The 16,824-nt window shown below is 34.1% G+C and overlaps 2 protein-coding genes across 2 annotated transcripts in view; both read right to left on the reverse strand.

The window, feature by feature from the left end:
- The window catches only part of LOC126879213 (facilitated trehalose transporter Tret1-like), a 60,023-nt gene extending 59,357 nt beyond the window's left edge, over positions 1-666 (reverse strand). The window contains exon 1 of the mRNA XM_050642267.1: positions 475-666. The gene's annotated coding sequence lies outside the window, so the exon portion shown is untranslated. The remainder of the gene's footprint in view (positions 1-474) is intronic.
- A 10,949-nt stretch (positions 667-11,615) lies between these two features.
- LOC126879214 (uncharacterized) lies at positions 11,616-16,558 on the reverse strand. Its single transcript, XM_050642268.1, has 2 exons — positions 15,366-16,558; positions 11,616-14,946 (listed from the first exon to the last, which is right to left on the reverse strand). Exon 2 carries the CDS (start codon positions 12,984-12,986, stop codon positions 11,637-11,639), a length of 1,350 nt encoding a protein of 449 aa, XP_050498225.1. The 5' UTR covers positions 12,987-14,946; positions 15,366-16,558; the 3' UTR covers positions 11,616-11,636.
- Between the last annotated feature and the right edge of the window lie 266 nt (positions 16,559-16,824).

Here is a 16,824-nt window from a genome sequence, read left to right on the forward strand (position 1 = left end):
TTAATAGTACTAATTTGTACTTACATAAATAAATTACAATAAAATTTTGGTTTTGAACAGTTTTATTCATGAAATAATCGCAACAAATTGCACTCGATTTCTAAAATGATTGTCGAATTTTTGCCCTCGTGACACTTTGGCATAATTTCCCTCCCCTTCGGGTCCTGAAATTAAAACTGCCAAAGTGTCACTCGGGAAGATAATTTTAGAGCTCTTGTGCAATTATTACTGATAATTTTATTTTCTCAAAATGAATTTTATTTTTGTACATAAATTTGGTTTCTTTTGGGAAATTTTTAGGGTTTTCGTAAAAAGCTTATTTGTTAAAAAGTTTATTTGTTAAAAAAGTCTTGTATCATTACACCTTAAAATAATACAAATAAATTTTTTGATCACAACATATAAATTATCTTTATTATTTATTGGAATCGTCAAAATTAACAAAATCTCGTTAAATAGAAGAAATAAACTTACCGCACAACAAAACACATAACGTTCCACTTTTTCGAGACTGTCACTACAAATATTATCAGGCAACTAAACTTTCGTTACCATTGACTGATATCTTCTTGCAAAAGAAATTCGCTCCTTAAATGCCTAATATTACCATTACATTCAACTGATCACTGTCGAATCTTAAAATATTCGGTCAATACTTTCAATCTTTTCAATTGCTGAACTCGCCTCGATGTCAGTGTCGTATCTACTGATGGGCGAAATGTTTTACTGAATGAATATATTAACGATATCAGAAGAAGAGATAAGACATTACAGCGAATAATATAATAATATAAACAAAGAACACACCAAGACCAAGGTTTGCAAATAATTTTCAGAATATATAAGTACAGTTACATAAATTATTAAAAAATAAAAACAAAACCGAAAGATTAAATTTGTTTATTGGTCAGAATTATTGAAAACATTTTTTCATAGGTTTCACAAGCCAGAATATTCAGAAAGTGTGCAGCAGATATAAGTAATAGACAATTTGGATTTCGTAATGGCTTCGGAACAGTAGAAGCTCTGTATAGTTTGACAACTCTTACCCAAAAATATCGAGATCAACAAAGAAACAAAACATTCTCATGTAATATCTAAAGCGAAACGGACTCTACAAAAATGATATTAACATAGTGAGAAATATCTATTGAATCCAAGAGGCTGTGGTAATAGGCTATTGATTATGTTCAAAATAAGAGAGCTAAAAGGAACTAAAACATTAATGGAATTTTATTTTCTCATATGGTCAATGGACATCTATATTTGAAAAAACCGCGGAGTGCTACCATTTAAATAGGTGCGTTTTTGAGAAAGGGACGAATTAGTCCCTAGGCTCAGGGTGAATTAGGGTGAGTTCTATGCACTTTTGGTACAAACACGTCTACAGGAAAATTGTTCCAGGTTAAATTTATTATCGAAATCTCACATTTAAGAGTCAAAAATATATTTTTAAAAAAAATATATTCAAAAGAAAAGCAAGAAAAAACGCCAAAGGAAGCAATTTTTTTTTGCCCCATAACTTTTTTCGTCGGGGGTATAGGTAGAGGTATTGCTTCAATGAAAGATAACTTCAGTCCTTTCTCTTTAAAATGACGTTTAGTAAAAGTCACTAGGACTTATATTTTCCGAAATAAGATTTTTCAAAGTTCGCCGTTCACAGCATTTTTGGGCCATTTTCCCCATTATTTCTCAAACATTGTTCTGTAACTTTTTTTTCTACGCCTTTCTAGGTATATGCAATGGTATATTTAGTAAAAGTGGAAGTCAATTGCCTTTAAAATAGTATATTGTATAAAGTTGTGCGACTATTTTTAAGCAAGTTATGCTTTTTCAAGGTTTTATACTTTTAATGATTTTTGATATTTTTTATGATTATTGTTTAAATTTCTTTTAACTTTATTGTTTAAATTTTTGTTAAGGATATCCAAGGCTATCCGTAATTTGAGAAAATTTTTTAATTTTTTAATTTTTTTTTTCAATTAGAAGAATAGAGTTGCACATTATAACATAATTTTTAATTCCAAATAACTTTTCTTAATAACACTTTTCCATATTCTGAAATATAAAGGTACTTTACTCTTGAGCGAAATTCATATTTTTTAACATACCTCGTACACTATTGATAAAATTTTATATCTGATGATTGCATCTCAGGTTTTAGATTATGCAGAGCATTTTATAAAGAATACTTTTTTTTTCATAAAGTTAATATAGTTCCAGATTAGTAGGACCTGTGGCATGTTTATATGTCACATTTTGAGAAAGCATATCTTGTTTAAAAATAGTCCTAGAATTTTTTACAATACACCATTTTAAAGTAAAGAAAATAGGCTTTCTTTTTTATTGCATAATGTATATAACTAAATATACAATAAAAAAAGTTATTATGAGAAATTTAAAAATAATCGAAAAAAATATAAAAAACCATTAAAAGTATAAAATTTTCAAAAACCATATCTTGCTTAAAAATACTCACGCAGCCTTGTACAATAGATTATTTTAAAGGTAATTGACCTTTCTTCATACTAAATGTACCATTGCATATATCTAAAGCCGAGTAGAAAAAAGTTACAGAACAATGTTTGCGAAGTAACAATGGAAATGGGTCAAAATCGATGTGAGTAGCGAAATTTGAATAATCATATTTTCGAAACTGTAAATGATAGAGACTTCTACTAAACACCATGATAAAGAGGAAGGATGGAAGTTTTTTTCTGCAAAGCAATACCTTTACCTATGTATATGCCCATGCGAAAAAGTTATGGGGCAAGAAACAAAATTGTTTGGTGTTGTTTTCTTGCTTTTCTTTTGAATATATTTTTGCAAAAAAAATATTTTTGACTTTGAAATGTGATATTTAGATATTTTAGTAAATTTAACCTGGAACAATTTTCATGTAGACGTGTTTGTACCAAATGTGCATAGAAATCATCCTAATTCGCCCTGAGCCTATTGACTAATTCACACCTTTCTAAAAAGCGCACCCCTTTAAATGGTAGCACTCCGAGGTTTTTTCATATTTAGAGGACCATTGACTATATTAAACAATAAAACCCCGTTAACGTTGTAGTTCCTTTCTATAATACATAATCAATGGCCTATAACAGTAGATGGAAATAGTACGGAAGCGCAACAAATAACAAATAAGTAGAGAAGTGAGACAGGGCTCTGTACTTTTACCATTACTGTTTAGTATATACTCTGAAGAGTTATTTACACAAGCACTTGAAAACTTTACAGGCGGGATCCAGATAGATGGTGAAAATATAAATAACATTGTATACACATTCTGTAACAAGTGTCTAAAAAGAATATACAGTTTGTACTGCTTATGTATTCCCTACGACTTTTGTACTTTTGTACTACGATTTGTATTCATAATATTTCTATACGGAGCAGAAACTTGGACTCTTCGCGCATGCGAGGCGAGCGCCAAAAAATTGATGCATTTGAGATGTGGTGCTGGAGAAGAATGTTTCGCATACCTTGGACAGCTCATAGGGCAAACGTTTCCACTCTAAACCAACTCGAGATTAAAAAGAGGCTGTCCACGATATGTCTGCAATAAATTCTGCAATTCTTCGGTCACGTGGTTCGCAGAGGTGACGATAGTTTGGAGAGATTAAATGTTTCTGGAAACGTTCCGGGGAGAAGATCAAGAGGACGATCACCAACTAGATAGTCCGACCAAATAAAGAATTCAGCTGGAAAGTCATTCTGCGAAGCTCTTAGAGCAGCTGAAGATAGAGACCAGTGGAGAAACATTGTTAGGAATATTGGAAGAAATCACGATACTCAGTAATGGGGAAACGACAAGAGAGAGAGAGAGAGAGAGAGAGAGAGACTACTTATGTGTAGCCTAACTTTTCCAACACTACTCTGTGTTGAATGTGTTGAATTCGTAGATCAATTTTAACATTGTTTCCAATACAGATTTTAGTCACGTATAAATAGCTATTCATATTATTGATGTAAAATAACAGAAATTCAACAGACAGTTGAGTTCCATTGAGTTCCCTATTGTCTATTTGACGATTCATTATACTTTTATTATTATTGCAAGAAAAAATATTAAGGTTAAACTCACTAGGCTTCCGTCGATATTCATCGGGCCAAGCTTTCAACGTCTTGTCTGGTATCACCTTCAGGGCTTCCGGAGTCTCAGTTTCCTGAGCCTTCACTGGGTCGAGCTTTCGACATCCCCTCTGGAGTCATCTTAAAGGGTTTCCGATGTCCCAGGCTCCTGAGTCCCCAGACACTAACCTGTTCACTCTATCGTAGAATAATATTGCAATGTCGAATATACTGTGTATTTTGTTACCCTGTGTATGTTAAGTGGATGAGGACCATAATATGTTTGTGAAGTAATATAAAATATGCTTGTACATTTTGTCATGTGCTGAATGGAGTATACTTCGGTATTTCCAAACTTTCAACACCTCTTTTGTTGCGGTGTTGTTTTGAAACCCATGTCTCTGTAACCCAATACTCTAGGTATTGGGATTTGGAAGAGAAAAAACTGATAAAGAGGAGGAAAATAGAAGAGAAAATATTTCAGATAAAATGAAGAACGGCTTAGCTCAGAGGAACCAATTAAAATTGACGGAGAGACACAAACTCTCAAGTGGGGATTCGGGCTAGCTTTTATGCACTGAATATGTTTAGAAATATGAGAACAAAGAAGGGATAAAATGAGACCTATTTAATACAAAAAATGGAAGGTAAATAGATAAGAATGCTAGAGATAAAATAATATCGAGGTACAACGAAGAAACAAGAAGAACAAAGGGCGCCAACTCGAACGAACTCGGCTCTAGGAACCAAGCAGTTGGAAAGGTTCGAGATTTTTTTAAAGTAACGAACGACAGGAACGCAATGACACTGAAGACAATTTCCTGAAATACAACAAAATTCAATATTTACTTTGTATTGCTATTTTATATACTGGTAATAGGCTGAAATAAAAATCAAAAGTATGAATGACAAATATATTGATAATTTATTTATATTAAACAATATCTGTTAAATAAATCTATAAAGTAAGTAAAAGTATACATACTTTATTTACATATTAGGTAAATAGAAACCATGAAAACAGTAGGGTGTTGAGATAAAATACGACCGAAAAGCCACTAGTAAATACAAAAAAAAAACCACTACTGTGCTAAGCAAAAAGGTATTAGTAGAAATGTATCATCGAGTCCGTGAGAATAGCCAACGTCTTAATAATATTGTTAGTACTTAATATCTAACTGGACTATCACGTGTCCAAATCTTACATACCAGATCTATATGGAAGAACTAAGCTTACCCTATAGATGCTGGGAAATATCTGAAATTTATTGAAATGAGTCGGGTTCAATGACTTTTATATATAAATTGAATAATATTTAAATGTGAAAATCCTTGTAATAATGTATTTACTTTCTTATAAAATTGTATGCCTGATTATTGCTTTTATGCCTGAATTTATTTAGAATTATTATTGACCATTACTTATTTACCTTTAGAAGAACTATAAAATGTACCTGGTTTATATCGATATAGAGCAGTTTACAAAAAGTACACAAAAATCAAAGTTATTAGGAATTTAAGTAACAATAAAAAAATATAGCCTTATCTTTTCAAAAACACACTGTTGTCCAATGGAGTCCTCTTAAGATGATCCTCGATCAGAAGGTAATGAACTGCCACATACAAAGCTGATGGATTGATGTGAGATAGTAGCCAAAACAGTTGCTATATTGGTAGCTGTGGAATCAAGTAATGGTTTTGTCTTTCAAAAACAATGCAAAATTGGGTACTCCAAAGTAGGAGATGGTCCCATAATTAAGGTGGCTATCTAAAAAAAAAGAAAATAACACATGAACCCTCTAGTATATCTCTGTAATGATGGTTGTAACAATATAGATCCACCAAACCAGACAGATCAAACAAAACATCACTGTATCCTCAAAAAAATAATAAATATATTAGGTTATGTCAAAATTTCTGACACTATGCTGTCAATCTTCTTTCTGCTGCCTGTCTCTGTCATCTGCGCATGCTAAAGAGGTCCTACAAGGTTACTGGTTTTTATCGTTTTTATAAAAACTGACAAAAACTAATGGCTATCTTCATAAAAAGATATGATAATGGATGGCGGTGTCGTAAAAACTATGATTTTTACCCTTCTTTTACGGAAATAAAATAATGATACCAAGTATACACAGATATGAGACGGATATTATCAAAATAGATAAAAGATAAATGGGCACCTACCTGAGTTTTATAATGACCGGCATTACTGGTTGAAACTTATATTTAAATTTGTTGCTATTTCCTTTTTGGTATTTACTCAAGACTTCCAATGTTGCTGTAACTGATATTGATGTTATATTCCTGTGGACATATTAATTTATTTGCTTCCACGTGTTCTTTATTTAAACTCAGATGCCACCTTAAAATTCAAAGCGATGTTGTTCGCTCAGTCGTAGAACCCAGACTGAATTGCTTCTCGGATACGGTCAACGATCGGCGCTTCGATCCGATGGTACCGATCCATATATCATAGGCGTAGCCAAGAAAATTTTGAGGGGTAGTGTAAAGTAAACGCTACATTCTCCCTCTTCTCCAGCAAAAAAAAAGAGGGAAAACTTCTAGAATTTTCCTCTTTTTTTTATTTCAGAACAACAAACATTTGGGCGAATTTGATGATGGATACGGTAAAGCCAAACGTTGTGGTAGCAAACCACAATGTTGTGCTCAACAGGCAGGATAAAATCAATGACGGAGTCAGACAAACAGTATACAGACCACACAGGATTCGGCTTACATAAACCACGGAATAGAGAAGGGATGTGTAATTTACTACAGTTATTAAAAGGGATAATTTAATTCAACTTAATACGATCATGGATTAAGAAAGGCAAAAGAGAGGAAAAAAAAAATAAACTACACCTTAATCACTTACGTGCTAAATATAATACTAGAACCTTATTATAGAGTAAGTTAACTATATACCCTACTTATCACCTACATTCTCAAGTGTTAGTAACCACATTAAAACTACATTACGGTTGTGTATTAACAACCCCTAACATACTACCAAGAACCATTTACAACAATTAACCCAAACGAATCCTATTTACTTTACCCAATATTGACACTAGAGCGAACAAATTCTATTAATCACCCCAGAATTCAATGAGGGACTAATTCACTAGGACCAGTTAAAACTACATTACTACAAACCTAAACATATATGGTATGGTTCTGGATATTAACAACATCTGAAACTCAAGGTAAAGGATAATCCATAACATCTACTCGCTTTCAGAAAGGTAGGAAGACACAATCTAGGTAAAGATACTAGCAAGCCCACTATACTCATGGTATAGGGTATTCTAAAAGTAAAACAGATAATTGCAAGCCCACATCTACTTGTGGTATGCACAAGGTAAAAGATAATAAAGATCCTAAACGTAATACCTAAACTGCACTATTGACGTGGTCCAATTCTTTACTCACGACAAGAACAGTGAAGGACAGATTTTTAGGACTCTATAATAATTAAGATAAAGATAAGATATGAAGTCAATCAAGATATAGATACGAGGTAAACTCATCAAGGTAAAGATACGAGATAAACTCAAGGTAAAGGTAAAGATAAACTCACATCTACCTTTTCATACTTAAGGTAGAAGGACATCTACCAGCATAATGCTCAGTAGGGAGATAAATAAGGTAACTCACACACTCACATCTACTAATCCAAGCAAGTGGTAGAGAGACAGGTAACCAACTTATGGTAATAAGATATGTAAACTCAAATCATTTAAAAGATAACAGCATAGGAGATGACAACCAAGTTAAACATACTTACTTACTGTTGAATATCAGAACGATCCAATTCTATATGACACATTCTAATTTCAACCTAAGAGACATTCTAGGAACAACTTATAGGTATTAATATATGTTTATGAGCCAAGTGAAGTGCACAAGTCCAGGGTGATCAGTCCTGAACCCACGCTCAAACCCTGACGCAGTTAAGTGAAGGCATACGATCTATGGATATGGTTTCCGGAACCCACGCAGACCATAAATCACATACAATATTTTGTAAAAAGCTTTCCTAGTTATCCCTATAAATACTTATTTAACTCAGAATTCAAGATGGGGAAAATTCCCATTATCCATCTTGTACTCCTATGATAGGCCGTTTGGACTTTCAAGTGACAACCACCAGCAAAATGAACAAGTCCATAAAACTATAATATTAAACAGCATTAAGATAAGATAAAACAAGGTACAAGGCACAACAAACAGATGTTAACCAGCAAAACAAAATAGACAGGTCTTAAATAGCAAACTGGTCCTCCCAATTTAATCTTCGTCTGAAGATGAACCATCTGAATTATCAGACAAGTTATGTGGACCTACAGTCTTATCCTCAAGTAAATCTTTGACATGAAACCTTCCTAGTTTCTTGCCAGTGGAGGTTTCCTTCAACTCATAGATCAAAGGAGAAATAACCTTAATAACGGTGCAAGGTATGTATTTTTGACACAGCTTGGCAGATTGGAAATTTACCTTATCGGATTTAACAAAATTTTTCTTTAAAACGGAATCTCCAACTCTGAAAGATAAGGCTCGCTTTCTCAGGTCATAACGGCACTTATTTCTATCATAAGATGCCTTTAAACGTTTGCGAATATCCACATAGATATCAGGAAGATGCTGAATATCTTCTAAGCGGTGTGACTTATCTGATATTGCAGGAAAATTAGTGGCATTTTCTGAGATTTTACCAAAATAATCACCAGAAAGAGGAACATGACGACCAAACATTAAGTACGATGGAGGACATTTGGTTATTTCGTGAGAAGAAGTCCTGATAGCTTGTACTATAGAGTGGATATGGGTATCCCAAGCTCTCTGATCAGGAAAAGAATACGATCTTAAAGCAGTCACGATTGATTTGTTAACTCTTTCAGTGTGATTAACTTGTGGGTGATAATTTGCATTGTACCAGATCTTTTGTACATTATATTTAGACAAGAGATCACGAAAAGCTCTAGCTGTGAACTGGGGTCCATTATCGCAAGACACAATCTGCGGAACACCATAAATTAAGAAAACTTCATTCTCAAGATACTTAATAATCGCTGAAGTAGTCGCCTTAGACATGGTATGAACCAAAGGAAATTTTGTAAAATAATCGAAAACTACTAAGGCATACTGAGAACCTTTATACGACCTAGGATAAGGACCAATAAGATCTAAAGATATAAGTTGGAATGGAAAATCGATTCGTCGATAACTACCCATTAAACCTGGTTGAGGAAGATTTGTCGGCTTACACGTAGCACAAATTTTGCATCGAGCGATATAGCCACGAATAGATTGACGCATCTTCGGCCAGTAATAAAGTTCAGATATACGACGGAAAGTTTTGTAGAAGCCAAAATGAGCTGCAGTAGGATGGTCATGAAAAGTGGCCAAAACCTCTGCTCTATTCGGAGTTGGAACGACTATCTTCCATTCCGACATTCCAGTAAGGGCATCCATAGAACTTAAAACATGCTTATACAACACACCATGCTCAACTTTAAAATCAGGAAATTTACCTGGAACATTCTGAACATCATACAACATTTTTCGATACCAATCATCTGGTTGTAACGAAGATAAGTCTAACAAATTAATATCAAATGTCCTAGAAAGGGCATCAGCGACTACTACACCTGCAGCTTTGCGATGAACGATTTTATAATCATATTGTGCCAATTTTAAAATCCACCTAGCCAAACGAGGAGATGGGTTCTTCATACTTTGTAACCACACCAGACTACTATGGTCCGTTATGACCGTAAACGAACGACCCTCAAGAAAATATCTGAAATGTTCAATACCCGTAATTATAGCTAACAACTCTTTTTCAGTTGTAGTATAATTTTTTTGGGCTTTATTTAATTTCCTGCTTGTGTAGGCTATAGAGTGTTCTTCTCCATCGACCATTTGATACAGTACACCTCCAGATGCGGTGTTTGAACAATCTGTCATCAAATAAAAGGGTTTATTAAAGTCTGGGGCTACCATAACTGGGGAATTTGTGAGAGCCTCCTTGATTTTAATGAAAGCTTCATTAGCCTCAGGAGTCCACACAATATTCTGTCCCTTTTTCCTATTTTGAAGCAAATCCGTGATAGGGGACAACAAGGTAGAATAGGACTTAACAAACTTCTTATAATAACCCACCATTCCTAACAATCTACGGACCTGAGTGGTATTTTTAGGTACAGGAAAATCACGAATAGCTGACACTTTGTCAGGGTCAGTATGAAGACCATGTGAATCTACAACATATCCTAAAAACTTAATAGAATCACGACAAAAGCTGCTTTTATCCAAGTTAATCGTCAAATTTGCATCTTTTAGACGCTGGAACAACTGCTGCAGTACAGAGATATGAGTTTCAAAATCAGGAGTAATGACTAGAATGTCATCAAGATAGTATTGACAAAAGGGATCTAGAGCAGGACCTATTACCAAATCCATTAATCTACACATAGTCTGTGGAGCAGAAACCAGACCAAAAGGCATTGTAGTGAACTGATACAATCCTTTGCCATTTACTGCAAAGGCAGTAAGCTTCTTACTCTCTTCGCTCAGTGGAATCTGTAGAAATGCCTTCTTTAAGTCGATAGATGAAATGTATTTCGCGTTCTGTAACTTAGTCAGGATGATATCTATACGAGGTATAGGATAAGCATCCCTGTTAACAGTTATGCTGTTCAACTTACGTCCGTCAAAACAGACGCGAAAAGTACCGTCCTTCTTCTTTGTCATCCACAAGGGACTACAAAAAGAAGCCGAACTGGGCTCAATAATACCCAGCTTAAGCATTTCATCTACCTCCTTTACCAAGCTTTCATGCCAGGCTTGAGGCAAGGGATATTGGTATTGCCTGAAGGGCTTAGACGAACCCACATCAATGTGGTGTTCGATGAGGTGAGTTCTACCTAACTGATTCTTCGAAGAGATAGAAGAGAATGATTTAATGACCTTATTCAACTGCTCTAACTCCTGAGCATTAAGTCTACTCATATCTTTAACTGCATCAACACAAGAGATATTAAAAGAAGAGACAGATAAAGAAAATTCAGTAAAATTCAATTCACTATTAAAAGTTTTCAGAAAATCCATCCCTAGGATAACTGAATTCTTAACAGAAGGTATAACAAAAAATGTAATCATCCTTTTACAGGAACTAACAGAAATCTCAGTTGTAAACTGACCTAAAATTGGTTGGACATGACCATCAGCTGTAGTCACCTGCAAACTCTCATCCATTCCTATCTTAACATTAGAATTCTGGAGAAATTCCAGACCTAAAGAACCTAAAATAGAGATATTGGACCCTGTGTCCAGTAAAGCTAAACAAGAATGTCCTAAGATAGATATTTCAAGGTATGGACGATTATCCTTGTTTTTTCGAACTAATAATGAATTAATGTCTACATCAATAAGGGAAGATAAGGTACTACTTGGAGAAACTACAGAAGAATCACAAAGTACATGGTCGACTAACGTTGTCCCTTTTTCGGTTGGTATCTGCCGTTCCGTGGTCTTTTGTCTTTTGGTGGAGGTTAGGATGTTTGAGGGGTTGAGGCATGGGCCTCCTGACTCGAGAAACTGGTTCCTGGGTCTTGAGGATTTTCTAGGGTATTCCCTGTATTTTGATGAGGAATGGGAGCCAGGGGAGACGACCCACCCCTTCTGTCGTTTCCCGAACAGAATTCGCACTCAAACTTACGGACTCCTTGACTTCCACACCCATAGCAAAACAAACCTCTAGGTTCAGAACAGTCAAAATACCCATGTCCTGGCTGTCGACAATTCCAACAGGTAATTCTGGAGTTAAAAGTAGAGACATTACCAGACCGAGAATAATTTGGCCTACCAGAATAGGACGATTCGTTATTTCTACCATTTGACCGACTAGGGACACTAGATACAGGTTCAGAAGACCATGACAAAACTTCTTCTAATCTCTTACATTTTTCAGTAAGATCACCAATAGATGGAATATCTGTAAGTGCTAGACTGGAATGATACGACGGCAACAAATTCTTCTTAATAATCCTAACTATATGTGACTCAGACAGAGGAACCTCCAAACGTTTACATAGACTAACAATTTCGTTAATGAAAATAGTGACTTTCTGTTGAGGAGCTTGTTTACGTGATTTTATGTCGTCTAATAACGTGTCCTCATAATTATAAGGAAGAAAATCCGATTTAAGTTTGGCAACTAACTGCTGCCATGAAGTAAAGCTACCTCGGTTATTGAGGTACCAAGTAAAGGCTGAATCTTTAAATAGGTCTCCTGCAGACGAAAAGCACTCCTCCTCACTATTCCCACGCGCTAGACGCAGACATTCTATTTTCTCCAAGAAACTAACAACATTTTCATTCGTACTACCTGAAAAATGTACACCCCATTTATGAATAGGAGCCGACATAATGAAGGGAAAGGAGTTTACTGAGACACTAGTGTTATGAGGGGTGGAGTGAGCTTGTGGAGTCACTTTGAAATCAAGTTCACCTTCCAGAGCTAAAATTCTGAAATTAAGAGACCTCTTCACTGCATCCTCTTCCTCTGTTATAGGTTCCAACAGATGGACTCTACCTGCAACATGACCCAACCGAGAAGTATAACGACCATAGGCAGTATCACTAGAGGTACCAACAAACGCACTAATTTTGGCCTTGAGATCTGCTAAAGTAACTTCTATTTCAGGAAGCTCCTCACTAAACTTAAGATGGGAAGCTGACAGAACAGCATGACTTCGGTTCGCTGAAGTTTGCGTCAAAGCACCTCTCAATGTTACCCTTTTCTGATCAACTGTTGCTATCGATGGATCATTTAATTGACGGACTCTCAACTCATACTCCAACTCAGGAGCTAGCAAATGCTCTACCTTAAACGCTGTCATGTTACACAACTAAGAGATACACTTGAGAATGAGATATGATAACGTAGGAAAAGTTTAACTTACTCTCTGTCCTCAAGCTAATGTTCTAGTGAATACTTATACCAGTAATGTTTATTCGTCTGTCTAGTCGTGAAGGTAGATGCAGTGCACTGTTACAACCCCAGAGAAACCTAAAAAATTCCAAAAATGTTACTTTCAGGTAGTGAAGTGAGTTACGTTGATGCTACTCCGGACTTTTAAAAGATGTGAAACCGTTAAATTTGAGATATTGAAAATTTTATTATATATTCTAATTTATTTATTTTTAAACCAAAATAGGTACTTAATTAGTCAAAACAAGGCAATTTATTCAGTCTACCCAGTATACAGCAAAACAAGTTTATTTAAGATATAGACAATAGATAATGTGCAAAAGCAAAACAAAAAAAAACCAACCGTTTAACTGAAAACTAAAAGTGAAAGAACAAAACTAAAAGTTAAAATGCAACGACCAAAGATAAAAAGCCAGAAGTTAAGTGCAAAAATACCCCACGTTGGGCGCCAATTTGTAACCCAATACTCTAGGTATTGGGATTTGGAAGAGAAAAAACTGATAAAGAGGAGGAAAATAGAAGAGAAAATATTTCAGATAAAATGAAGAACGGCTTAGCTCAGAGGAACCAATTAAAATTGACGGAGAGACACAAACTCTCAAGTCGGGATTCGGGCTAGCTTTTATGCACTGAACATGTTTAGAAATATGGGAACAAAGAAGGGATAAAATGAGACCTATTTAATACAAAAAATGGAAGGTAAATAGATAAGAATGCTAGAGATAAAATAATATCGAGGTACAACGAAGAAAGAAGAAGAACAAAGGGCGCCAACTCGAACGAACTCGGCTCTAGGAACCAAGCAGTTGGAAAGGTTCGAGATTTTTTTAAAGTAACGAACGACAGGAACGCAATGACACTGAAGACAATTTCCTGAAATACAACAAAATTCAATATTTACTTTGTATTGCTATTTTATATACTGGTAATAGGCTGAAATAAAAATCAAAAGTATGAATGACAAATATATTGATAATTTATTTATATTAAACAATATCTGTTAAATAAATCTATAAAGTAAGTAAAAGTATACATACTTTATTTACATATTAGGTAAATAGAAACCATGAAAACAGTAGGGTGTTGAGATAAAATACGACCGAAAAGCCACTAGTAAATACAAAAAAAAACCACTACTGTGCTAAGCAAAAAGGTATTAGTAGAAATGTATCATCGAGTCCGTGAGAATAGCCAACGTCTTAATAATATTGTTAGTACTTAATATCTAACTGGACTATCACGTGTCCAAATCTTACATACCAGATCTATATGGAAGAACTAAGCTTACCCTATAGATGCTGGGAAATATCTGAAATTTATTGAAATGAGTCGGGTTCAATGACTTTTATATATAAATTGAATAATATTTAAATGTGAAAATCCTTGTAATAATGTATTTACTTTCTTATAAAATTGTATGCCTGATTATTGCTTTTATGCCTGAATTTATTTAGAATTATTATTGACCATTACTTATTTACCTTTTACTTGAAATACAACTCTCTTAAAGAGAAAAACAAACCCCCCTATTTTACAAAGAACTATAAAATGTACCTGGTTTATATCGATATAGAGCAGTTTACAAAAAGTACACAAAAATCAAAGTTATTAGGAATTTAAGTAACAATAAAAAAATATAGCCTTATCTTTTCAAAAACACACTGTTGTCCAATGAAGTCCTCTTAAGATGATCCTCGATCAGAAGGTAATGAACTGCCACATACAAAGCTGATGGATTGATGTGAGATAGTAGCCAAAACAGTTGCTATATTGGTAGCTGTGGAATCAAGTAATGGTTTTGTCTTTCAAAAACAATGCAAAATTGGGTACTCCAAAGTAGGAGATGGTCCCATAATTAAGGTGGCTATCTAAAAAAAAAGAAAATAACACATGAACCCTCTGGTATATCTCTGTAATGATGGTTGTAACAATATAGATCCACCAAACCAGACAGATCAAACAAAACATCACTGTATCCTCAAAAAAATAATAAATATATTAGGTTATGTCAAAATTTCTGACACTATGCTGTCAATCTTCTTTCTGCTGCCTGTCTCTGTCATCTGCGCATGCTAAAGAGGTCCTACAAGGTTACTGGTTTTTATCGTTTTTATAAAAACTGACAAAAACTAATGGCTATCTTCATAAAAAGATATGATGATGGATGGCGGTGTCGTAAAAACTATGATTTTTACCCTTCTTTTACGGAAATAAAATAATGATACCAAGTATACACAGATATGAGACGGATATTATCAAAATAGATAAAAGATAAATGGGCACCTACCTGAGTTTTATAATGACCGGCATTACTGGTTGAAACTTATATTTAAATTTGTTGCTATTTCCTTTTTGGTATTTACTCAAGACTTCCAATGTTGCTGTAACTGATATTGATGTTATATTCCTGTGGACATATTAATTTATTTGCTTCCACGTGTTCTTTATTTAAACTCAGATGCCACCTTAAAATTCAAAGCGATGTTGTTCGCTCAGTCGTAGAACCCAGACTCAAGGTTGCCAGGTCAAAAAACTAAAAATCACCAGACAATCGCTTCAAAAGTTGCCAGATTTTGCTAAAAATCACCAGATTGTTATGAGTCTGCGCAGTAACGAAAAATGTGTTACTGCGCATAATTATACGTTATTGCACATGCGCATACGCCTAGCCTAACCATTCCAGAACGGTAATGTGAAGGGTTGGAACAAACCTAATGAAACAACTAGGGCCGGTTGTTCGAACGCTAATCAACAATGATCACTATCAAATATTTAATTACTGTCACCAAAACTGTCAATGTCAACTTTTATTGGGTTGCTGAAAACATAATTGATTATAATTATGAGATTAGTTAATCAATTAACATAACAATTATTAACATAATTGATTAAGTAATTTCATAATTGTAATCAATTATGTTTTCAGCAACCCAAACAAAGTTGACATTGACAGTTGGTGACAGTAATTAAATATTTGAGAATGATCATTGCTGATTAGCGTTTGAACAACCGGCCCTTAGAATAAAAATTATTATTACAATGGTTTGTTACTTATAAATAGCAATAAGTTGTTTGCATAAGAAAAATTAAGAAGTTCTTTGAAACGAAAATTTTTTTGAAAAAAATAAAACGATTTTTTTTGTAAAATATAATGTAAAATGTAGGTGTTCATTTTTATGAAAGGTGCTGAAAATCTCTACAATGTAGATTATTTAAAACTTAACTTTTATGTCGTAAACTTGGCCTGACAGACCACCTTTGTTTCAAAAAATCTTTTTGTTGAAACACCTAGTAATTTTTGCTAATGCTACTGAAAAAATAGTTAGTAAATATACCTATACCTTCCTTTAAGATTTTAGATGATCATCAAACCAACACAAAACGTGACAAAACTACAGATATCAAAAACAGTAATCACTTAAAACTCTACAGCCGACACAAGAAAGATAAAACTGATAAATTGAAAATTGATATTAACTGAAACTGAACTGGTTTGTTTATAAAACCAAGACATAAATTATTAGAAGTTCAGTGCAAGAATAGCGTAAACTTCGGGAAATCCCCGGTTGAACACCACCACAGAGGCGGATCATTTTATATTACAAATTAGACTTTTGTATGATAAGAATATTAGGCAATTCTTAACGAGTAACAAACTATTAACAAAAATATTAAATAATATAATCGTACTTTTTAAATTTTAAAATAAATTTATAATATGTAGATAAGTTCAAAAAATCACCAGA

This window comes from Diabrotica virgifera, chromosome 1 (assembly GCF_917563875.1).
Source record: "Diabrotica virgifera virgifera chromosome 1, PGI_DIABVI_V3a".
NCBI classification, from domain to species: Eukaryota; Metazoa; Arthropoda; class Insecta; order Coleoptera; family Chrysomelidae; genus Diabrotica; species Diabrotica virgifera.

Bases quoted from the DNA above. Each gene is read 5' to 3' on its own strand.
- LOC126879214 (XM_050642268.1), bottom strand. From the start codon at position 12,986: ATGACAGCGTTTAAGGTAGAGCATTTGCTAGCTCCTGAGTTGGAGTAT.